Source organism: Lissotriton helveticus, chromosome 2_1 (assembly GCF_964261635.1).
Source record: "Lissotriton helveticus chromosome 2_1, aLisHel1.1, whole genome shotgun sequence".
In the NCBI taxonomy this organism is placed as follows: Eukaryota; Metazoa; Chordata; class Amphibia; order Caudata; family Salamandridae; genus Lissotriton; species Lissotriton helveticus.
Genome location: NC_136059.1, coordinates 783,390,572 through 783,415,293, shown reverse-complemented (window position 1 = coordinate 783,415,293; position 24,722 = coordinate 783,390,572). Strand labels below are relative to the sequence as shown.

General features: G+C 45.4%; 1 protein-coding gene across 1 annotated transcript in view; it reads left to right on the top strand.

Moving 5' to 3' along the window:
• Positions 1 to 24,722, top strand: part of NREP (neuronal regeneration related protein) — a 100,278-nt gene that overhangs the window by 49,113 nt on the left and 26,443 nt on the right. The window contains exon 3 of the mRNA XM_078675497.1: positions 21,986 to 22,063. Coding sequence (XP_078531623.1) covers positions 21,986 to 22,063 — 78 coding nt within the window. The remainder of the gene's footprint in view (positions 1 to 21,985; positions 22,064 to 24,722) is intronic.

Genomic DNA, 24,722 nt, shown 5'->3' with positions numbered 1-24,722 from the left:
GGGGGCAGATCTGACCTTCAGGGGCACAGCATCCTCTTCCTCGGAGGCTGCAAAGTTGGGCTGGCTGGGGAATGGCAACTCAGTAGATCAGACATTGCGGTTTCGGTGCCTGCAGACTGCAGGGGAGTCACTCCTCTACTCCAAGGAACATTGCTGGCAATTTGTAAAGGGCTGGCAGTCATCCGCGGTTCTTGGAAGCTGGTCTGCTGCAGGATGAGTTGCTGGTCACGATTGTCCAGACTAGTGCAGGCAGGCTGGGTTTTGGTGCCTAAAGTCGACTGCAGACTTTAGTTCTTGCGTTTCTCGTGGCTCTTCTCTGTCCTCTGTTCTTGATCCATCGAATCTGAGTTCCTGGTGTCAGGGGTGACACCTAGATACTCCATTTAGGGCTTTAAGGTGAGTAACGGGTAGTAGCCAAGAGGCTACTTACTTATAGTGTGTCTACACCCCTATATGATAACCTTCTGTGGGAAGAGGGCTTAACCCTGACTCAGAGTGCCTAATTTTGCCAAAAAAAGGTGGATTTCTAAATGTCATGTTCACATCAGGTAGCCCACCTCAGGGGTGGTACTAGCCTGAGAGGGGAATACACCTTCTGACTGGCTAATTTTCCCCTCATATCCAGGTACCATATAGGCCCGGGCAGTGGATGGCATTTTCCTGTCTGGGGTTTTCTTGGATCACATATAAATGCCTTTGAAGCCTCCCGCCTTGATATGCCATCCTGTTTGGAGCAGGTGATAACACCTCCGGCCAGATTGGCCTTGGTTCTGCCCTCAGAGAGTGCGGGCTCTCACCTGTAGGGGATGAAAAACCTGTGTGTGGTGGCAGACTGGTCTACACCAGTCAGTCAGAACATTAGTAGTTGGTAGGTTTTCAGGGGGCGCCTCTAGATGCCCTTTGGGTGCATGTATTAATCAATCCATCACCGAAATCAGTGTATATTTATTAATATAAGATGTTTGATACCAAACATCTTTAGTTTCAGTGAAGCCATCATGTAGCTGGGGAACTGGTATTTACCAGTGTCCGGCTCATGTGCTCAAAATGGCTTCCCTGTTCACTTGTAATATCTAAGGCAGTGGTTCCCAAACATTTTCAACCCACGGCTCCCTTGCCTTATTGGCTGTTGGCTGCGGCTCCCCAATATGTTTCTTTCTTTTGGCGGTGGGAGGATGTAAACCTAGCCTTCCATTTTTCTCCCTGAAAATAATTGGGATAAAGCTGACAAAGGTATTATAATGATTGATGTGGGGCTCACCCTTGGGAACCAAATGTGGGGAGAAGGGCGGGGGATGAAAAGATGTATTCTCATTGGCACCTTTTGCGTGATCACTAGGTGTAAGAGTGCAACTGCTGCACGAGAGAGGGCTCCCCGGCGCTGTGAATCATTATTTTTCAAGGTGCATTGTGTGTAAAAGCAGGTTGTCTGCAAATATTTAGATTCACTTTGAGGGCCGCAGGACATTTGATTTCCTTCTTAACCAGTGCTTAAATTGTGCTACTGGTTTCCGGTGCTCAGCACCGGCACTTAATTTATACGGCCGGAACTATGCATTTTTTCTACTCACTCCAGCAAGCTCAGCATCACCCCGGTGCCAGCTGCTGCATGTGTTCCAATACTGGCTCCCAGTCGGATGACGGTTACTAGGAGCAGGTGGGGGATTTCATCAGACTGGTGGCTGCGCTAGACTGCCTGCTGGCACCGAGAGGCCTGGCAGCATGAAAGCGCCAGCGTATGGCCCCATCGTGCAACTGAAGTGTGCCCCTTCTGCTTCCCATTGTCTGCACAGGGCCTAGTTGTACCTGTCTGAGGAGATGTGAGGTGCCTCTTATAAGCCCACAGACCTCCACTCCGCTGTGTACAATCGTGATTCCTCCCACGTCCCTGCTAAGAGAAGATTCCTGATACTGAAGGTGTGTCAAACTACACGCTCCTGCTGTCTTGTCACTGCAGTCAGTGATCAAGTTTGACGTCAAAGTGAACTTATAGTGCAGAGGATGTTCACTCTAGTTTTCACAAGTGCACATTCATATTTCACAGGCTGCTCTCGCAGAAGTTAACAAATGTGCATTCCTGTTGCCTGCCTCGGTGATAGAATACAAATGGGCACAAAACAGTAATGGTAGTGCGTGTGAGCTGGGCGCAAATTGTGTCTGCTTAGATATTGCAGCTTTTAGCTTTTAGGTGTTGGTGATAGCTCCCAGTACATATACAATAGTAAAATCAAGGGCGCCACTAATGCCTTTTTTGAGCACCAGGGCTTAATGTTTTACAAATTAAGCACTGTTCTTAAGTAACACCTCTGACCTAAATCCTGGCAGCCCTGTCTACCAACTTGCTGACCTAGTGTGCCCCACGTAGGCCCCATCCTCCTCCCCAGAAAGGCTCTGCCTGAACATCTAATCACCTGCTGCAGTGGCTTTCTTAACTTTCTACTGAACTCCAGTTTCCCAGCTCCTGAACTGCATTACTGAAAGAATAAACAAAACTGCCAGGGAACACAAATCAGTGTCTGAAGCATCCTGCCCTTCACCACAGGTATTACTTTTATTGTGTATCAGTCAGTGGTTCCCAAACTGTTTGCGGCGCCCCAGGCTACTTTTGATGGCGCACCTGGGTTATTGTGTATCAGTCAGTGGTTCCCAAACTGTTTGCGGCGCCCCAGGCTACTTTTGATGGTGCACCTGGGTGCCGCGGTGCACAGATTGTGAACCACTGATCTAAGGATTGACTTAGATATCACAGGGGCATATCTGCTCATGCAGATATGTCCACAAGTAGTATAGTGCACCCTGCCTTTTGGCTACAAGGCCTGCTGTAGGGATGACTTACCTATACTGCATGCAGTGTCTGCAGGCATGGCACACAGGAGGTGTGCCATGTTGTGTCTCACTTTTCTCTGCAGCATGACACGCAGCCTGCAATGGCAATCAATCAATTAATCAGAGCACTTGTAAAGCGCGCTACTTACCCGTGAGGGTCTGAAGGTGCTGGGGGGGGGGTGTGGGGGGGGGGGGGAGCTGCTACTGTTTGAAGAGCCAGGTCTTGAGGAGTCTTCTGAATGCGAGTAGGTATTGGGTCTGTCGTATGTGGGTAGGGAGGGTGTTCCAGGTCATTGCGGCGAGGTAGGAGAAGGATCTGCCTCCGGAAGTAGTGCGATGGATGCGGGGGACAGCGGCGAGGGCGAGGCTGGAGGATCGGAGCTGGCGGGTGGGGATGTGGAAGCTGAGTCTGCTGTTCAGGTAGGCTGGTCCGGCGTTGTGGAGTGTTTTGTGTGCGTGTGTGAGGAGCTTGAAGGTGATCCTCTTGTCGACGGGGAGCCAGTGTAGGTTTCTCAGGTGGGGGGTGATGTGGCTGCGGTGGGGGACGTTGACTATCAGTCGGGTGGAGGCGTTTTGGATGTGTTGTAGTCGGCGTAGATGTTTGGCTGGGATTCCTGCGTAGAGTGCATTGCCGTAGTCCAGTCTGCTGCTGACGAGGGCCTGCGTCACCGCTCTTCTTGTTTCGTTTGCATGTTGGTGCTGAGAGGTCCCTTAGGGTGGCACAATACATGTTGCATCCATTAGGAACCCTCTTTAGCCTCCTTGCCTAGGTACCAGGGGTATCATTTTGCAAGGGGTGCTAACGGTATTGCCTATTGGGGGGAACAATTGTACAGTTTTAGGGAAAGAAATCTGTCACTGGGGACCTGGATAGGAACCCAGTGCACTTCTGTCAAAATTGCATTAGATACCAGGCAAAAAGTGTGGAGGACCATGTCACAAAGGGGCACCCTCTTACAGTGGTTGGTAATGACTTCAATCAACGGTCACAGATTTGCTGGCCAAAATTTCTAGGTAGCCTTCCAAGCCTCAAAAGTACGATCAAAAACTTGGGCATTTGGCTGGACAACAGACTCGCCTTGGAAACACAAGTACGGACCTTGGCAGCTAGATGTTTTGGAAACTTGAGAATGCTTAGGAACATTTTAGAATTTCTACCTTATGCATCGCGCAGACTTGTGGTTCAGGCACTAATTCTCTTGTGTCTCGTTTATGGGAATTCTCCTTTTTCTCTTTACCATGGACGTCCACAGTAAGTGGTAAAAACGCTGCTGAGTGTGCAAAATGTTGCTGCATGTCTCCTGCTAAAGATCCCAAAACACATGCCAGTATCTGGCTCATCCTCTTAAACAGAGGATTAAGTTTAAAGTACTCTGCATGACCCACCGAGCCTTATATAATAAAGGTCCTTGACTACTTGGGTCAATTGATATCACCTATATTCCAAATTGATCTCTGCGATCAACTGATTCACAGCAACTCAAGATCTCCAAGACCTGGAAGGCTAGAAGTGGGGGCAGGTCTTTTGCATATCTTGTCCCCAGACTTTGGAACGCTTTACCTGAGCAGATACGCAAAACTAAGGAGGAATTGAGTTTCTGAAAGCAATTAAAAACTCTGCTATTTGTTTAAGCCAGCTAAATACGATCTGGATAATAGCTACATAGCCCTGGGAGGCTTTTAAGGGCAGCCATGCGCTCTACAAATGTCTTGACTAGACTAGACCTAAAAATCTATATAGTTTAATGACTGCCCTCATTCCTTCTTAGCCACTGCTGGAATAAAACAGTATAACAGCATACATTATCTAGTTATCTGAAACACTTTTATAGCAGTCTGATGGCATGTGTGTGCTCCCCCACCCCCTCCGACAGTTCAAGCTTAGGCAGCTGACTTAATAAACAAAATGATCACAGCTCTGTGGAGGATAAGCACTTTTTTTTGTGGAAGCACAAAACTTCAGTTCCAAATGTGGGAGGAGCCAACGGCCCTCTAGAGTGATGCTCACATAATTGGCTGGTTCTGCTGTGCTGTTAAGCTGGCCATAAAAAATTCTGCTCATGGAACCTCTCAGTGCTTTGTTGAAAAAATGTGTTGCTATCACCGGCTGTTTCGTCCAGTTCATTGTCCCTACCTTCATGCCTCTTCACTTTCAAGTGAGGGCAGGAAAAACTATATTAACCTCTTGAGTGCTCATGACGAGGTCAGCTCGTCATGAGCCACGGCGCTCCGGTACTCATGACGAGCTGAGCTCGTCATGACCGCGCCCGTTAGATGGAACGCTCGCACGCTGGGCTAATTCCCCTGCTGTGCTGAGCGTTCCATTGGAACGGCGTGGTCATGACGAGCTCAGCTCGTCATGAGCACCGGAGCGCTGTGGCTCATGACGAGCTGACCTCGTCATGAGCACCAGGGTGCCGTGCGCGCCCCCCAGCACAGCGAGGGGGAAACAGCCCCGAACGGAAGGGGTTAAAGGGAAATAGCGTGGTTGTATATTATTATTCTTTTTTTTTTTTTTAGGTAACCCACTTCTTTCCTCTGTAAGCAAGTGCCTCTTCTGGCCCACTCATTCCAGATGGCCGTTGCTCTGCTGCAGTTGTTGAGTATGACTGCCAGCCAGAAGCGCTCCATTTGAGAGGAATTTATGTTCGAATGTGCCCACTAGAATCAACGGGAACTGTACCACCAGGACTAATGGGACATATTAAAATATGCACTGAAATCAATGTTTCACACTAATATTGAGCTTTAATATACTGAACCTGAAAAAACAACTACCTATCTTAATAATCCCACCATTTAAAAAAAAAAACAAATACACCGTTTTTGATTTATATTATTTGCCGTTCATTTCTAGAGGGGAAAGACTCCCTAACTTCACAATTGAGTTCCTAAACCGTTCCAATAACATTCAAGAGCTATTGCCACTTCTCGCTCTTTGTTATGTCTACTATTAATGTGAATAAGTCTTCTTTTAAAAATGGCTGCCACTTTTTCACCTCATCCATGTGATCTTCACTCTTGTTCTTACACTGCTCTCCCTTTCTCTGCCTGCTTTACTGTGCCCGGAAACCATGCTTCCGATTTGGGTTCCAGCTATGCTTCGTTTTCTATGATATGACCTGTCTCCCTCTCATCATATGTTTCGTGTTCCCCTCACCCCTCTTTTTTAGTGAGATTCTTTTTTGTCAAGCGTTTTTGAAGCACGTTTTTTGTATCAATAATTCTAGTCTCTTTTTAAATCTACGGTATGTATTCCTGACTCATTAAATAAAGCTGCAAATCATTTTAAGGTAACATTTCAAAATATTATGGTCAGTTCCCAAATTTGGTTAAGGGGGAAAATCTGGCGGGATCAACAGTCAGCTCCTTAGAAAGATCATGAGCACGTAGGCACAACTGCAATTCTGTAGTAGGTTACACAAGTCCTGTATGGATCACCTTCAAATAAAGTGTCCATTCCATATCTTGGATACACGAACCTGGACTGCAGTAAAACTAGATCAGCAAGTCTCAGAGAAGCAAACTCTTGCTGTTAACATCTGCTCGAATCTGCACGTCACCATGTGTATTCAGAAGTGATCCGTGTTGAAGTGGACCATGTCACAACTTGCATTCAGAAGAGAAAAGTGTGGAAGCAGATCACTTGAGCAGGTTATATCATTCACTTCATGACAGGCTCTGCAGGACCCGCACACAATAAACATCTGCCTCGTTGCAACAGTAACTACTTGCTAGAGTGCCTTGCTAGCCTGAAAGGGCATATCTCAGAGATTATTAGCGAAGTCCTTTTTAACTTTCCCTCTTGATGGCGTAGAAGATGCTGCAGAGTTTAGGAGACCTGAAAGAACCCTCCTTATAATTCTCTTGGCCCGGCCATTTCTCCTTCTATAGTGTGGGTCTCTCAAAGACTAGGAGTTTAAACATTCATCCATTGTAAAATTGACTGCTTAAAGTAGAGGCAAGAATCTTCATTTACAGTACTGTATCTGCGGAACTAGCCTTAGCCCAGTTGGAATTCTCTCAATCTAACCGTGAGGAATAGACAACCACAGCTCGTAATAAGAGCAAATATCTGAACAGTTCTTGCTTGGTGCTCAACAGTGGAGTTAGCCTTTTGACCTCTTCAGTTTACAATGTCATATCTTTTACACTTAGGTAGGGAGCGACAGGCATTCAGGCAGACTCTTGTAAATCTGACCATGTCCACTCTTGAGGCTTATAATAACTTTCTTTTTCTTGAAACTCCTGCATAGTGTGCTGCCAACATCCTTGTGAGCATCGCCTCAGTTGAAGTAAACGTGATCTCCGCATGAATTTTTAACCATCATTTTTCTTCCACCACAAATGCATTGTAATTAAAAAACAAGCGCAAAATAATTTTTACCAATGGTAAGAAGCAGCTGTAATCACACTTGATAGAATGATTACAGCAGGTCTTGCAGACAGCGCATGTGCTGATGCTCGACCTAAAAACAGAGTGATATGTTAGAAATCCCAAACCTACAGTTCAAAGCTGGAATCGGGCATGGATGCGTCTTAAGGAGACATTTTTGAGAAAATGCTGGGAAAGTGTGACGTTTCCAAAGTAAGCCAAGAGTACTAAATTAATAAAGGATTATCTAAACACATCACTCTTGGAATGAATCCTAGCTGCAGTGGCTATGTTTACAATACAGTGAAGCATGTGAAAAGGGGGGGCCCTCGGCCCCCCCGCCCGCATGGCGGCACGGCGACCCCCCCCTCTCCCCTTGTCTCCCGGTGGTGGGGCGTGACCTCCCGGCATCCAGTGATGCGGGCGGTGCGCGCCGCACCACCGGTTGGCTGGCGCCCGACCCCTGACCTGGAAGGCGTTGTGCAGGCTTCCGGGGGGGGCGGGCGGCTGGGGGGCGGGGGGAGGGGACGTGCCGCCCCCTCCCCGCGACCCTAGGTTAAAGGAGGGGGAAGCGCCCAGGTGGCCCCTTGTCGCCTGGACGCTCCCCCACACTGGTCGTTACCCGCGCTCGGGGCCTCCTAATTTTCCCCACCCACCATCCCTGGAACATTGCAGTGTTTTGTGCATATTGGTATACCTGTCTTATTATGTGTATTGACATGAATTAATTACTTATTTTCCCGTTTAGGAAGTGGTTTTCAAAGACAAATGTCGGTTGCAATGGTATCTCATGTATATTGTATACCTGTTTTTATGACGTGTATTAACTATTTTTTCCCATTTAGGAAGTAGTGTTGACACATAAAATGTCGGTTGCAATTTTGTTTAGGCCTTTTTCCCTAGTAGCCTGACGATGGTATGTCATGTCGTGTTGATTTAGTTAGTGTAGTTGTCCTTTAGTTCCTTTTCCACAGGTCGTCGTATTTATTAGGGTATGGACATGCGGTAAGGTCATGACCGGTGAGCAGCTATTTTAAGGTCTGAGGGGGCGGCATCATCCTTTGGAGGTGTCCGCCCAGGGGGAGGGGTCACTGGCCCCTCCCAGAACTTCAGGGGCAGGTATAACTGGTGCTGCAAAGGGGCGCGGGTAGGAGAGTCACGCTGTCCTTATGGCTGGTAGCCACCCCACGCGTACTCATGACGTCAGCGAATGGCGCGAGTAAGGGCCCTCCTTCAGTGGGTAAATGGAGTTCACGGCGTGGACCGAGTAATTAACGGGCTCGGCTGCGCATGCGCACCTGCGGTAAGGGCGCAGCTTGTAGGACCTGACACCGGTTAGGACCTCGCCATATGGCCAGTAATCTTAGTATGCAAAAATTTCAGAGGAGGATGTTAGATTCGGTTAGGAAACAAGCTGTATTAGAATCTTGTTAAGGTTAGCATATCATACTTGTTGATATGGTTGTATCTAATGTCCCTGAATAATTTTGCATAAAACGGTATCTTTTGTTTAATAATTTTATTATTTTTGTATCTTAATAAATACGGCCGGGGGGTCTTGCGATCCCCCGCCTTCCAAAGACAGTCATGTTTCGTGTCAGTGTGTCCTGGGTTGATGTGGGTCCACAGGGAGGGGGGCGGTAGCCGTCGCTGACCATGTGATAAATACAGAGAACATTCAGGACTTGTGATACTAATACTTTACTAGGAAGCTACCAAGTTAAGGTGTGAGTGACTGTGGCTCAGTGTGCGAGGAGGAGCAGCTCACGGTCTTGCTTTTCATTTTGCCACTTCTTCAGTGTGATCTTGGTTCCCCATTGGCTGGCTGCCACTTTGCAGCTGTGTGTTTTTCTGTTAATGCTATTGAACCTCTTCAAAGCTTCTGCTGCTTGTTACACACACACACATACACCTACCTCTTCTAGCTCTCTCTCTCTCTCTGCTTCATCTTTGTCCTCTAAATTATTTTGCCTGACCACATCTGGTACATTCAAACTTCCTTTTTAAGCTCTTTTCATAGAGGAGCTCACTATTATGATTAGCAGGCACACTTGTCTGTTTCATTGGTGAAGGCAACCAACACTCCACACTCCTCTGTTTTTAACAGTTGTTACACAGATGTGTTCTCCTGTTTACCAGATCCTACTGATTCTCATTTACTGCTTTTTGCCGGTTGGAGATTATATGTGCAACCCATATGGATCCTCAAGTCTTGGTTTGTATCCTTCCTTGTTCACACCCTAGGAAACTGTAATGATTGTTCAATCCCTCACGTTTCATGTTTTTTTTCTGAAGCAAGCTATATGAATTTCAATATTTACCTTTCTGATTTTGCATTCTTTTTATCGAGTGCAATGTCCTGGAATTCAGAACCATGCAAGGCTAAAGCAACTATCTGACACTATGCTGCCTGGGTAACTGCAATATATCCGAGTCCCTCGAGAATCTAGCAATCTCCCTGAAAGTTTGTACAAAGCACTTTCTGCTTCTGTTTACCTAGGAACCGTATGAGCCCACAGAAGTGAACTTGATCCCCTAACTGGTCAATACATCGGTCTTTTTTTCAAATCAATTACAAACTCTATATTTTTAATCTATTATCAGAGTTGCCCTCTTTGAAGTCATAATTACAAGCTTCTTTGTGGCAGTACAACCCAAAAAAAGATTGTACTACTAAATATCCACACCAATCATATCGTGGTATAAGAATATCGAGGACAAAATATTAAAAGAAAAGTGCATACTGGGAATTAGAACATTGGAATTTTGGGAGCTCCATTGAAAATAATGCAGTGCTCCGGGCTTCCAATGGCCGATAGAAGCCCGGAATTCTAACATTCCAGTGTTTGTCTCCGTGAGGCCTTTGTTTTATTTGTTAGTGACAGAATGTTCTAATAGCCTTATAGCCCTCTATAACTGGGCTATACTGGCCGTTAAAATCCGACTCCCTTGTTAAAGGCCCTCACCTTTGGCTCAGGCCTTTAACGCTGGAGCGGGCCTTTAATGGCCGGTATAGCCCGCCATGGCAGGCTATAACTCTATAGTATAGATTTACTATTCCTGATGCCACATCTCTGTGCCTTGACAATATATGTACTGCATAGGTGCATTTATGTGGTGTTTGGTATAGAATATCTAGACTTACCTGCCAGTATATTTCTTTTCTATATATTTTGTTCTCGATGTTGTGAGTTCTGTATTCAGGAGACAACCCCAGAAAGGCCATCTCAACTCCGGACCGCTCATTTTCCTTAGCGTAAGGTAAAACTGTGCCATTTGCAGAGTATTGGATTGTGGGCAATAGCTGATGGACTAGGAGAATGTTTGGACTTAAATCATCCATTTTATCGTAATGAAGTTAAAAAGTGTTGGTGTCAAAACACATAGTTGGCGAATTCCGTGGGACTTAAGGGGGAGCTATTTAATTTTTCTCCCTTCCTTCTGCTTCGAGTTTGGGTGCAGTTATCATGCTGTACACCCTCGGTGAGCTTCACAGCATCTATCTATTTATAATTCATGTTTTTATAAAGCGTTGCAAACAGTAGAAGCCATGGAAATAGATCACGTGGGGTGGAGAGGGGTTACATGCAGTATGTGCAGTCCCATCTTGATCTGGTTCCGGATCTGCCTCTTAGCACAGGCGTTGCCACTTTAAGTGACCCGGATGCACTGTGTGGGAGTTGAACAGATAGATGGTTGTGCAGAAGGTGAATGGCATCCAGGTTGAGGCTTCCATAAGGCTGCCCTCAGGCATGTAATCAGACGGCTAAGTTTTCCAGGAATGGTGCACTCGATGCAGTCAAATGCAGGACGGAAATTGACAATGAGTATCAACTAGAACTCGAATTGAAATGGCAGTAGTTCACCAAATATTTGCTAGTGTGTAGGACTGCAATTAGAGGGGCGATTGTAGTCACCCTTTTTTTTAATATACTGATTTTATTATAAAGGAACATATTGGCACAACAGCACCACAAAATGACACACAACAAATTTGCACAAAGATTCTTGACACGCTACCACCCCCGAGAAATCTACTTTCATAACATAGTGGTAAAAGCTGTTTGCTCCAAGCACTGGCTTAACTTACATAAAATAGTGCCAGTGTTTATTCACAAATAAACTTTACTCAAGCAAATTATCTACCAGATTTGTCTGAGTGATGGAGTGAGCTGAATGGCTTGGTGCATCATCCTGATTCTATACTGCAAGCTGGTTGGCTGCTCTAAATGCTCTATAGGTATTATGGGGAAAGAATATCGTGACTAAATATCTTATGTGTGTGTGTGTGTGTGTGTATATATATGTGAAAGCAAAAGTCCCGAGATGAGAGGAGCAAACAATGGCTGGTGCTGGCGGCGAGGTTCAGGACACCCTCGCGAAACAATGTTTGCAACAAAGATTCTTCAAAGAAGACGCCGCACACTACCTCGATTGTGTTGACTTATAGATTTATTTTCTGTAGGTTCTGTAGGTTCGTGTCCGAAACGCGTAGGTGGGGAACCTACAGAAAATAAATCTATAAGTCAACACAATCGAGGTAGTGTGCGGCGTCTTCTTTGAAGAATCTTTGTTGCAAATATATATATATATATATATATATATATATATATATATATATATATATATTACCTACTGGCGGTCGCCAGTAGGTATATATAGTTAGGATTTTTTCTCTATGGGTTTTTTGAAAATTCTATGTCTAATAACTTTGGCGTTTGTGGACGGAATCGGCTGAAATTTTCAGGAAAATGGCACATTTTGTTTCTGAGCAGCCCTTGAAAATTTGGGGGGGGTTCGTCCAGTGGGGGCCGAGAAAAAAGGGGGGTCCCAAAACGTGTTTTTAACATTGAGTTTTCCATAGGGCGGTTGGCCTCACTTTTAGCCCGAACGGCTGAATGGATTTGCACGAAACTTGGCAAAATTGTAGGGACTGGTAGCCCGATGTGCCTTTTGTAGGTCTCAATATATGTGCTCCAGTGGATTTTGAGAAATTAACGTTTAAAAAAAGATATATATCTGTAACAGCGGACCGGTTAGCGCTCTGGTTCGCGGACTTTTCGCGCAACGGAGCTTTGTGAAGCGAAGCTGATTGGTTCTCCGGCGTCTGTCAACATTCCAAACAGTCCGTAGCGGCCGCCATCTTGTCTCTCGGTAGGATCGAGAGACAAGAGGAGGTCAAAACAAAGGGGGAAATAACTATAAGGGGGCATAGTAGATCCTCGCTGACCCCCTAGGTTTGATGTGGAGGTTTTAAAAGGGCCCCGCGGGGCAAAAAAAAACCAAAATAATAATAATCGAACGGCTGAATGGATTTGCACGAAACTTGGCAAAATATTAGGGACTGGTAGCCCGATGTGCCTTTGCTAGGTCTCAATATATGTGCTCCAGTGGATTTTGAGAAATTAACGTTGAAAAAAAGATATATATCTGTAACAGCGCTCCGCTTCGCGTACTTTTCGCGTTACGGAGCTTTGCGAAGCTGATTGGTTCTCCGGCGTCTGTCAACATTCCAAACAGTCCGTAGCGGCCGCCATCTTGTCCCTCGGTAGGATTGAGAGACAAGAGGAGGCCAAAGCGAAGGGGGAAATGACCATAAGGGGGCATAGTAGATCCTTCCTGACCTCTTAGGTTTGATGTACCATTTTGCCAAGTTTGGTGTAATTCCGTTCAGCCATTCAGGCTGTAGACGTATGTAAATGTCCTATGGAAAATTGCATGGGGAAAACACATTTGAAAGTGTTGAAATTTAGAACCAATTAAAATGTTACTTTGGTTTTGTATTTGTGTGTGATGAAAGTTAATTGGTTATGTATATATGTCAAATGAGAGGAAACCACAGCCATTTTGTGATACTACTGTCTGAGGTACATTTGTGAGGCATTTTTGGTGGTGAATTTCTGGTGTTTGATTTACACAGTACTAACACTTCTGCTACTTTTAAAAAGGTGAGTTGTTAATTTGTATGGGGAACTATGTTGTACACTTGAAGATAATTTGAAAAATGTTTTCTGTTATTTATTTGCAGTCCTTCTGTTATACTAAATACTTGATAAAGTTAGTTTTATATTATGTATTACTAAAGACGATAAATGAAAGTGATTATTTTTTTCTGCAATTTACAGCAAGCAATTTCAAAATAAAATGGCTCACAATGAAGAGACCGTGGCAATTTCTTTTGAATTGTCCAACACATTGATTGAAATTGAGAGCACCAATAATGAAATATTGTCACAAGGAGGACATGACTTGTATGATTCCATTAGATTGATTGAAATGGACAGCACCAAGAATGAAATATTGTCACAAGGAGATGACTTGAATGATTCCACTACATTGATTGAAATTGAGAGCACCAATAATGAAATATTGTCACAAGGAGGAGATGGCTTGTATGATTCCATTAGATTGATTGAAATGGACAGCACCAATAATGAAATATTGTCACAAGGAGGAGATGACTTGAATGATTCCACTACATTGATTGAAATTGAGAGCACCAATAATGAAATATTGTCACGAGGAGATGACTTGAATGATTCCACTACATTGATTGAAATTGACAGCACCAATAATGAAATATTGTCAGAAGGAGGAGATGACTTGAATGATTTTTTTGATCAATCTCTTGATGGCGAATTTATCGAGTGTTTGGAGACCATAGAGTTACAAGAATCATCATTGGAGACTTTTAATGAGGACATTGCTGATGAGGACATGTTACTAGTTCTTTCAAATTTAGAAAATTCTGAAGAATAAATTTATATTTAGAAATCAAAAATTGTTTGAGACATTATTCATTTTTATTTTTAATTTATGAGGTTGTAGCGAAGTGATTGTAGTATAAAATGAGACTTATAGTATAGAGTGCAACATTTTTATGTTACATGGTAAGTTTACTCATATTTACTTCCCTTCTGCCACTATATTATCTCCAATGTGTATTTGACATGTCTTCTTCATCTCCGGCCTCCTTTCTCTCACTGTGTGTCTCCGATGCATCTTATCGCTGCTATTTTGTGTAATTACAGAAGAGAGTAAAATAAAATAGTTCGGAACGTGAAAAGGGGGCAAAGTAGAGTACTCCTCACCCCCTAGGCCTTTTTAGGCGGTCCCAAAAGGATCAGTTTCTGCTTTCCTGAGAGATTATGGTATGAGTTCCATATACCACAATAACTTGCATTACAACATGCAAGATATCTATCTCCTATTACCAACTTTTGGAGATATTCGCGCTAAGCGCGAATATCTCCAAAAAGTAACACCTGCCCTGAGCAGTTCTTAGCCATGTTATCCAATGGGAGGTGGATAACATGGCTAAGAGTATTAGCTCGGTAATGCATGAATATCGCTGAGTTTTTAGCGATATTCATGCATTGCGGCCGTTTATTATCGCATTTGCGATAAACCTTGATAATAGTAAGGTTTATCTTCGATAATTTCTGACGATGCTTAGTGGTAAAAAATTGGTTGGTAAGCATCGTTAGCGATAAATATCGCTTAACTTTGGTAATATGCCCCAACGTCTGTTAACGTTCGATTAGAAGGAAATGAGGAAGTGTTGAAAAACATTGTCTGCGCCATCTTGCCTTTTTTGAAATGCCACACTTTTGTCGTGCACGGCAGCCATTTTAGATGTCTTGACCAGACCCACTCTCTGCACGCTGTCGATTCGTAGCATAGCTCCTCACCCTCGTAAGCATCTCCCCCAGGCACTGGTCACCACCGCTCTCTGTCTTATGCATGGGCAATAAACCTTCCCCCATCTGCGCTGCTCTTCCCTGAGAATCACACTCTGTGCCCGCCCGACACCTCCCTTTCGCCCTATTCACTACCGCACCCTCTGACACTCCTCTTCCTCTGTGTCCGATTGTCCAGGCTATCAGCTAGCCCTGCAGATGTAGTTTATGGCTCCAGCTGTAAAGATTCACCCCTCTTCAAAGGAGTTATAGTAGATCAAGGCCCACACCCGATGAGATCCGTCACACCACACGTGTTCCTACTATCTGAAAACCATCCTGTATTGTGATTGGTGAGGGGACCGAGCCTGAAGCGGAAGATTCTAGGAATGACTCTTTGTACATCAAAGTTTTTACAATTATGTGTCACATTAAAAATATATAGCACTCCAACAAAGTAGTAGGAATATAAAACTTTAATAACATATAAATATATACAACAAAACAAAAACAGTAAAAACATTTAAACAACGAAGAGACCGTGGCAATTTCTTTTGAATTCCTGATGAGGACATGTTACTAGTTCTTTCAAATTATGAAAATTCAGAAGATGTTGCCTGGGGGTGGGTCGTCAGTAGCAGTCTGTTGTGCGAATAGTTCCAAGGCAGCAGAACGCGCTGAAATCTAGATGGCACGAAAGTGATGTCTAGTAAGTTGCCGCCCAGCAAATAACGGCGTGGGGCGCCGCGGGGGTGAGTGAGTCCAGTAGGCACCACAGCTATTCTTACCGGCATTGCAGAATTACTGCTGGGGACAATGCCTGTGCTGTAGCAGGGTCACAGCAGAAACAAAAAGGATTCTGTTGAAGATGTTGTTGGTTTTCAATTTGAAAACAGTTCTGGTGTCAACTGCTATGCTAATGTAGTGGTTAATGTTTTGTTTTCTCTAGAAAATGTAAAAGAGGGGGAGGCAGTCCAAAGTTCCGTTAAAAGGGCAAAGGAAAGGATCGGTGGTTTGAACTATCAGTCAAAAAGGGGAGGGGGTGCAATAATTTTTCCTACCGGGTCACACTGTGCTTTCACCGGAAGTGAGGTCTGCAGGATTGTAGTAATTCAAAGTGAGGCTGGCGCCAGCATGGGAGCGCCGACGTCCCGCGGATACAGTTTCGTCACTCCACGGGCGATCATGGCAGTCATTCCCCATCGGGGGTCGGAGACTCCCGCGGCTCCTCTAGAATCTTCAAGGTCGTGGAGGACTACGGTGGTGGAGTCAACCAGTGACCGGGCCATTTCTTTATGTTGGGCCCGCTCTTGCCAGGTCGACCGCCATTTTGAGAGTTCGGCAGCTACCGGCGATCGCGGGGTCACATGAGCGGACGGGCTCCACCCTGCCGGGCGAGACGTTGCAGCATGGCCACAGTGGAAGAACCGTTATCTAGGTCGTTCCGAAACTGTGCAGCACTGTAGTTGTTAGGATGCCACCGCCTGGAGCGCTGAGGGTGCAGCTGGGAAGCCTCCACCTGGGGAGGCGGGAGAGGCCTGTTCGCACCGTCTCTCCCTCCCAGTGCACCCCACGGCGTCTCGCTTGAGATTTGTTATGGCCGGACCAGGCGATGAGGACGAGGGGGGGGTCGGAGGCATGTGCAAGACATCCCCCTCCAGTGTTGTCGCAGCCATTATAAAAGAAAGAAGTGTCCCGTCCGTCTTCGGGCCGGGCTTCCGGTGGATGTCGGCCGGACGCCCCTGGCTCTGGCCCCATGAACGGGTTTCTTGGTTTATCGGCTGCAGCCGGATCCCGTCGGCCTCGGCCCCCGACCGTTGGTGGTCGGACCGGAAGAGCATGTGGCGGGACTACCTGCAACTCTCAAGGGCCACCGCGGCCGGACTGGGAGAGAGAGGGGAGGGTCGAGGAGACATTCCCCCCCCCTGCAACTGTTCAGCGTTGTAAAGGCAATCCCCTGGCCGGGTCCCGCTGGCCTCGGCCTCTCCTTCGGCTACACCCTACGTTAGGATCTCCTGGCCGAGGCGTGGCAGCAGGACCTGCCTTATATGGGCTGCTCCCGGCTGGGCGTAGCCGGAACCCTGCCCCACCTTGGAAGTTTCCAGAGTGGGGGTGGATGTTCTACTGACTTGCATTTTCCCTAGTCTATCGATTTTTTTGGCGTGGCAGGCGGTGGGACAGCGAGGGGTGATTTGGTTTCTCTTACTGTTTTTCTGGTCTCTCACCACTGGCATATTTTAACGTTTTCTTGTTTCTAGGACATTAATAGGTTTTATCATTACGTTATGTTATCGTTTCTTTGTTCGTTGTTTAATAAAAGTTCATGTTCATCAGTGGCCTACTGATTTTCGTTTTCCTATTTTTTTCTTTCCAGGTTGTTTCATGGTAAAGTTTCTGTTAACAGGATACAGTGATCACTTCGTTATTATTGCATATGTCCTTTTCACTAGGGGTGCTCTCTGGTCGGGCCAGATGACGTATCTCTAGTAAATGGTCCGGGTGAAAAAGGTGCATCAATCAGTGGGGAGTAGATAGGCATGACAGATTACAACGGGGGAGAAAGGTCCGCATTACATACCCTTTCACTACTTGCAAAGATTTTCCTACGTTTATTTGCAAACAGGGAATACCTCCAAAAAGAACTAATTCCCAAACAGTCAATGTTCGGACAATCAATCAATCAATGAGGAATGAAATAGGTACGACGTGTTAAAGGCTTGCGTTACCTACCCTTCACTATCTGCAAAGGGAGATAGAATATTCCTATTCTTCCTCGTTTGCAGGTAGAGAAGATCGTTAAGAGAATTAACTTCGAACAATTCAATGCTCGATTGAAACAATCAACAAGGGGTACTGTGAACACAAATGAACGCCGCTTATATACATACGCATTGCTATTTTCAACAGGTTGTTCCTAATGTTTCTATTTTAGCGAGGTCAAAAGAGATCCCATTAGTGGCCTACTGATTTTGCTCGATTCCTTTTGTTTTTTTACACGATTTTTCGCTATCTGCAAAGAGTAAACAGAGTATTGCGACTCTGTGCTTGTTTGTAAATAGAGAATGAACCAAAGAGAACAATCAATCAAATGGAGAGAGAAGCAGGCACGACGGATTACAAAGGGGGAAAGGGCTGCGTTAACTACCCTTCACTATCTGCAAAGAGAGAGTACTCCTAATAGAAATGAGGGGTGGGGGGCAGCAATCAAAGCAGATCAGTGTGCATAAACACGAAAAAAAAAAATTCTTACCACGTACTTGACATTCGACAGCTTATGATATTTGCTATTAAAAAACCATTGAAATTCACTGAAAAAACCATAGGTTATAGACCATATATAGTTAGGAATTAGCATTTACAAAACCTTGAAAATTCACTGAAAAAACCATAGGTTATAGACCATATATAGTTAGGAATTAGCATTTAAAAAACCTTATTTTACTCACACAAAACCATTGAAATTCCATATATTGTTAGTTGCACTAACTATATATTGCGCACCCGCAATCCACTGCTGATGATGTCACATATTACATCATTCATGACATGGTCAGTGACATCACTGATGACATCACTGATGACATCTCAAATGACATCACTGATGACATCACTGATGACAACATCCAGTGACTATGTTTCTGTAAAGTTAAAATATGTCTTACATATTGAAGAATGAGTGGATGTATAAGTGTCTGGACGAAGGATTTAGTAGGTGCATGACTGAATGTATGAGTGAGTGATTAAATGTGTCTCACTGAGTGCATGGGTTAGTGACTAAACTGTCTTAATTTGTGCATCATTATGTCTGTTGTTCTGTAAACTGCTGCATGTGTTGATCAGTAGCTATATGAGTAACTATATGGGTTATTGATTGATTGCCCAAGTATTTGCATGGGAGACTGAGTGTGTGTGTGGCTGGCTGGGAGGTGTGTGACTCTGTACAGATCAATGTGTACTTGTATCAATGATTGTATAAGAGAGTAAGTATGTGTTAGTATATGGTTGAAAACGTAAGGTGCTCTATGTTTAACTGTATAGAGTAGAAAATGGAAGTGTGATTGATTCTTTACAGGACTGACTAGGTGTGTGAGTAACTCCATGGATGAGTGGCAGAGTGTGAGTGTCTGTATAGGTGTATGAGTGCATATGATTGTGTTGTAAACATGAGTGATTGTATGTATGAATGATTGTATGGGTGAATGAGTGAATGTGTGTGTAGACGTAGGAATCAGTGAGTACGTATGTAGTAACTAGTATTGGTGTGTCAATGGTTTCAAAAATTATACTCTGTTTTTAACACTGGGTGAAACAGAGGTTATATTAAAATGTGAGGAGATGCATTGTATTGTCACATGAATGATATCATCAGTGATGTGGTCATTGATGTCAAATGAGATGTCATCAGTGATGTCATCAGTGATGTCATTTGAGATGTCATCAGTGATGTCATCAGTGATGTCACTGACCATGTCATGAATGATGTAATATGTGACATCATCAGCAGTGGATTGCGGGTGCGCAATATATAGTTAGTGCAACTAACTATATATGGAATTTCAATGGTTTTGTGTGAGTAAAATAAGGTTTTTTAAATGCTAATTCCTAACTATATATGGTCTATAACCTATGGTTTTTTCAGTGAATTTTCAAGGTTTTGTAAATGCTAATTCCTAACTATATATGGTCTATAACCTATGTTTTTTTCAGTGAATATATATATATATATATATATAGTTACAAATGCCACCTGTCGGACTTCATCTATGTGAGTTATCTGGGTCGCCAGCCTTCGTTTCATTTTCTGTACAATGAGAGGACGCAGTCTGTTGGTGAAAGATACAGGGAACCTTACACCTTGCCGATAGACGAGACCCATAGTTGCCACTGAAATGACCATAAGGTAGTTCTGAAAGCATGAGAATTGCTGTGCACCACCTTTTAAAACTATGCTGCTGTAACACCTTGAATGTTCTCTCTAAAGCTAGAGTACTGGACTCATTGTGCAAACCTCATGGTGGCTGGTGGGGTCACTTATAACATCTGGAGCATCAGTTTACTAAAGGTGACTGGTTGGCTCATTATGGCACAACTGGGTATGTAGTGCATTGTAAAATAACAGAACATACGCTTCAATTATTTTGGCAAACTTACATTTTTAGTAAAAGCTGCTCAATGCTACTTGAAGTGCTACGAATTGAGGAATTCAGTGGTTCAGGACATTGTGGTGATGTCCTTAGCACTAGAGCTATCTTCAACATGGAGCATGTAAGAACAATACCGTTTAACTCTATAGATGTCTAAGGGCGAGAACAGACTTTTCATAGCCGGGGATGTTTGTAGATACTAGAATAGTAAGCCAGGTCACTATACAGAATCCTCGGCTGTGAGGTTTGCTGCATGATAAGCTCTCACAGGCGGACGGAGGTGACGAGAGCCATCTATTTGACAAAGCAGACATAGCTATGCATGAAGCCTCTGAGAAACTCACTTCAGAGTTATTTGTTTTCGCTCACAGGACTAAATAGCTCCTGTGAAATTCCCTCAATTAAAACCTTTTTTGTGTTGCATTAGCAAGCACAGCTGCTACCTTCGGTGGTTTTCGGGGCTGACTCCTGTATGACTAGAACAGGGTTACCCTTGGGAAGGGCAGCCCAGGGGTGCAGAGAATGTGCAAGGGGTGGAAGCACTAACATGCTTATCCGTCAGCATGAATAGCATCTCATTGGGAAGTCTCAGTTGCCGCTAGGCATTGTCCTGATGAACAATGAGTTTTGTGAACATGGAAGAGCACTAAGATGACTGCATGTCCACAATTTGATAATGCTACCCTGAGATTTTGTAACCACTTTACCTAGTGAACAATCTTGACAATCCAGTCTCATCATCCAGGGAATTTCTAGTACGCCGTCCCCAATATCCTATCAAGGTATCGGAGCTAGTATGCCAGCTCTCCAGGTATATTAGAGCCGTTGTCTTGTGCCCATCTCCTTAGTACTCATTGACTTCATGATCTATGTTGGTAGAGGGAAAGAATAGAGGCGTGTTTATGTTATCAATCCCCTCCAACCATGTTGTTAATTGACAATGCCAGGAGCCCATCCTTGACCCTCATTTAGGTGTTATCCTGTACAGCACAGTTCATGCAATGCACAGTTTGTTGTACTCGGTTAAACAATGTAGATGGGTTTTCCTCTGTGGGAACACTGCACAAGCCCAGAACTTCCTCAAGCAAAAGGCGGCCTGAGACGAGTGCAGAGTTTATTACATACTGCTGTGAATTAGCCTGGCCCTGCACATGCTATATTCTTTGCCAGCCAAGAAGAAAAATGTTGCCATGGGGCAAATGTGTGTGTGTCGTAAAATGTTCATATGTGCAGTGCAATTTAGGTGTACACAAATTCCTTTCGCGCATTATTAAAATAACAACATGTTCTTTATCCCAGGAGGCATATACACCCTTTTGGGAAACATTTGTGTATCTGAACAGAACTATTTTTTTACAATTTTTACATTGCCTTTGCACACAAAGTACTTTTAGAAGATGTTACATGATAGTTTCGGACATCCTTCTAAGTAGTACGTAACAAAGCATATTATATAACCTTGACATGCCCACCCCTGCAAGATGTTCATGTGTTTTAAGTCTGCTACATTCACATATATTGAAAGACATAACAGTTGCACTTAACAGAGAAAGTCAATCTTACTAGGATTTTTTGTGTGTGCATGCGTTGTTTTTATATTTGATTTAACTATTTTAAAAGTTTCCACTCATTTCATTACCTGCTCTGTACTTGTATTTCTTCTGACATGTTTTTTTTCTACTATATGTAAAAGATTACATAAAAACAATGAAGAGTGGGGTGTAAGCTAATTACAGTGCTTCACTATTTTAAGCCCTGCAAACCTTAGAGTTCAATCTTTAACCTTGTTGCAAAACAAGTCTCTTCGTTGGGCTGTTGTTACATATAATATCTGAATTTTGAATATTCATGACATGCTTTTTAAGACTTGGCTTTGAAATCTTTTACAATTTCTTAGTCATTTGGTATAATATTAATCTGAGAGGTTTTTGAGTTGATATGTGTGTAATTTTAACCTACAGGTCTATCAACCAGTATTAAACATGTGGGGAAATCAAGAGCCGTACGTAACCAGCCAAAGAGATGGAAGATTTCCCCAGGTAAATAACTTTTTCTAACAACAGTCTATGAACTGTTCAGGTATTGATTTGTCTGACAGTTATTAGTAGGTCCTCAGACATAGATTGTACCCCTACTCCAAGCTGGAGTACCAGGACATGATAGAATTCACAGTGGCAATACATTCACTATAAACCACTGAATGACCCAACAACCACATCAATCAATCAATCTGGAATTTGTAGAGTGCACTACTTACCCGCGAGGGTCTCAAGGCACTTGGGGAAGAAAAAAAAGGGAAAGGGGGGGGGGGCGCTACTGGTCGAACAGCCAGGTCTTGAGTAGCCTCCTGAAGGTCAGCAGGTCTTGGGTCTGTCGTAGGCTCAGTGGGAGGGTGTTCCAGGTCTTGGCTGCGACATGGGAGAAGGATCTGCCGCCGGTGGTTGTTCTTTGGATGCAAGGGATGGCGGCGAGGGCGAGTTCAGCGAAGCTGGCGGTTGGGGATGTAGAAGAAAATTAATCTGTTGAGGTAGGCTGGGCCGGTCCTGTGGAGTGCCTTGTGTGCATGGATGAGGAGCTTGAAGGAAATCCTCTTGTTGACGGGGAGCCAGTGCAGGTTTCCCAGGTGGGGGATGATGGGGCTGTGGCGTGGTACGTCGAGGATCAGGCGTGCAGAGGCGTTTTGACTGTGTTGCAGTCGTTTGATGAGCTTGGCCGGGGCTCCTGCGTAGAGGGCGTTTCCATAGTGGAGTCTGCTACTGACGTGGGCCTGGGTGACTGTTTTTATTGAATCTGTCGGGATCCATCTGTAGATCTTGCAGAGCATGCGGAGGGGGTTGAAGCAGGAGGAGGAGACTGCATTGACTTGCTTGGTCATGGAGAGTGTTGAGTCGAGGATGACTCCCAGGTTGCGTGCGTTGGTCAGTGGGTGTCGGGGCTGCCCCCAGTGCCGTAGGCCACCAGGAGTCGTCCCAGGCTGAAGGGTTGGAGCCAAGGATGAGGACCTCCATCTTGTCCGTGTTCAGCTTCAGTCGGCTGATCTTCATCCAGTCGGCGACTGCCTTCATTCCTTTGTGGAGGTTGGATTGGGCGGTGAGGGCGTCCTTGGTTAGGGAGAGGATCAGTTGAGTGTCGTCAGCATAGGAGATTATGTTGAGGTCGTGCTGTCGGGCGATTTGTGCGAGCAGGGCCTTGTAGATGTTGAACAGTGTCGGGCTGAGGGAGGATCCCTGGGGTACGCCGCAGATGATCTTGGGGGCTTCGGATCGGAATGTGGGGGGCGGACGCTCTGGGTTCTTTTGGAGAGGAAGGAGGTGGTCCATTCCAAGGCCTTGTCTCAGATCCCTGCGTCGTGTGCATAGTGTGCGGTGGCAGACAGTGTTGAAGGCGGCGGAGGGGTCCTGGAGGATGAGGGCCACGGTCTCACCATTGTCCAGCAGGGTTCCTGATGTCGTCAATGGCGGCGATGAGGGCAGTCTTGGTGCTGTGGTTGCTGCGGAACCCTGACTGGGATGGGTCCACGATGCTGTTTTCTTCGAGGTATCGGGTTAGCTGTCTGTTGACTATCTTCTCGATGACCTTGGCTGGGAACGGAAGCAGGGAGATGGTCCGGAAGTTCTTGAGGTCTCTCGGTCCGCCTTGGGTTCTTGAAGTTGGGCATTGATCTCGGCGTGTTTCCAGCTCTCTGGGAAGGTCGCGGCCTCGAAGGAGAGATTGATGACGCTGCGCAGGTGGGGTGCGATGGAGCTGCTGGCGTTGTTGAAGATGTGGTGCGAGAGTGGGTCTGACGGGGAGTGGATTGTGCTCATGGTCTTGATGGTGTCATAGATGTTCACGTTGGCCCAGGCTGGCAGGGGGTCGTGGTTGATAGTGTGCAGAGAGTCTGGAGTGATGATGTCTGTTGGGGCTGTCTGAGCGTTGAAGCTGTCGTGGATGTCAGCGATCTTGCGGTGGAGAAAGGTGGCGAGGGAATCGCACAGGGCTTGCAACAGTGGGATGTCGGTGTTGGAGCTGGGGTTGGAGAGTTCCTTTACGATGTTGAAGAGCTCCCTGCTGTTGTATGCGTTGTTGTCGAAGCGATCTTTGAAGGAGGTCCTCTTGGCCGACCTGATGAGGTGATTTTGTTTGCGGATGGCGTCTTTGTGGGCTGCAAGGCTGTCCGGTGTCTTTTCATTGTGCCGTTTCTCCTCTAGTTTCCGGCAGGTTCTCTTGGAAGCTAGGAGTTCTGGGGTTAACCAGCTAGCTCTCTTGCTGGTGTCTCTGTGGGGGGGTTTCTTCAGCGGGGCGAGGGTGTTGGCGCAGTCGTAGATCCAGCGTCTGAGGTTGTGGGCAGCGTCGTCGATGTTGAAGGTGTCGGTGGGTGGGCTGAGAGTGAGGTTTGCGTGTAGTTGGTCTTCGGTGATTTTGCTCCAGCAGCTGCGGGGGATCTGTTGGGTGCGGTGGTGGGTCTCTGGAAAGTGAAGTGGATGCAGCGGTGGTCTGTCCAGAGGAGTTCGGTGGTGTGGCTGAAGGAGACGTGGGAGCTTGAGGAGAAGACCGGGTTGAGCGTGTGGCCGGCAGAATGGGTAGGCGTTGTGACGAGCTGCCTCAGTCCGAGGTTGGCAAGGTTGTCGATCAGGGTGGTGGAGTTGCTGTCATTGTTGTTCTCAAGGTGAAAATTCAGGTCTCCGAGAAAGATGTAGTCGGTGGAGGTCAGGGCAT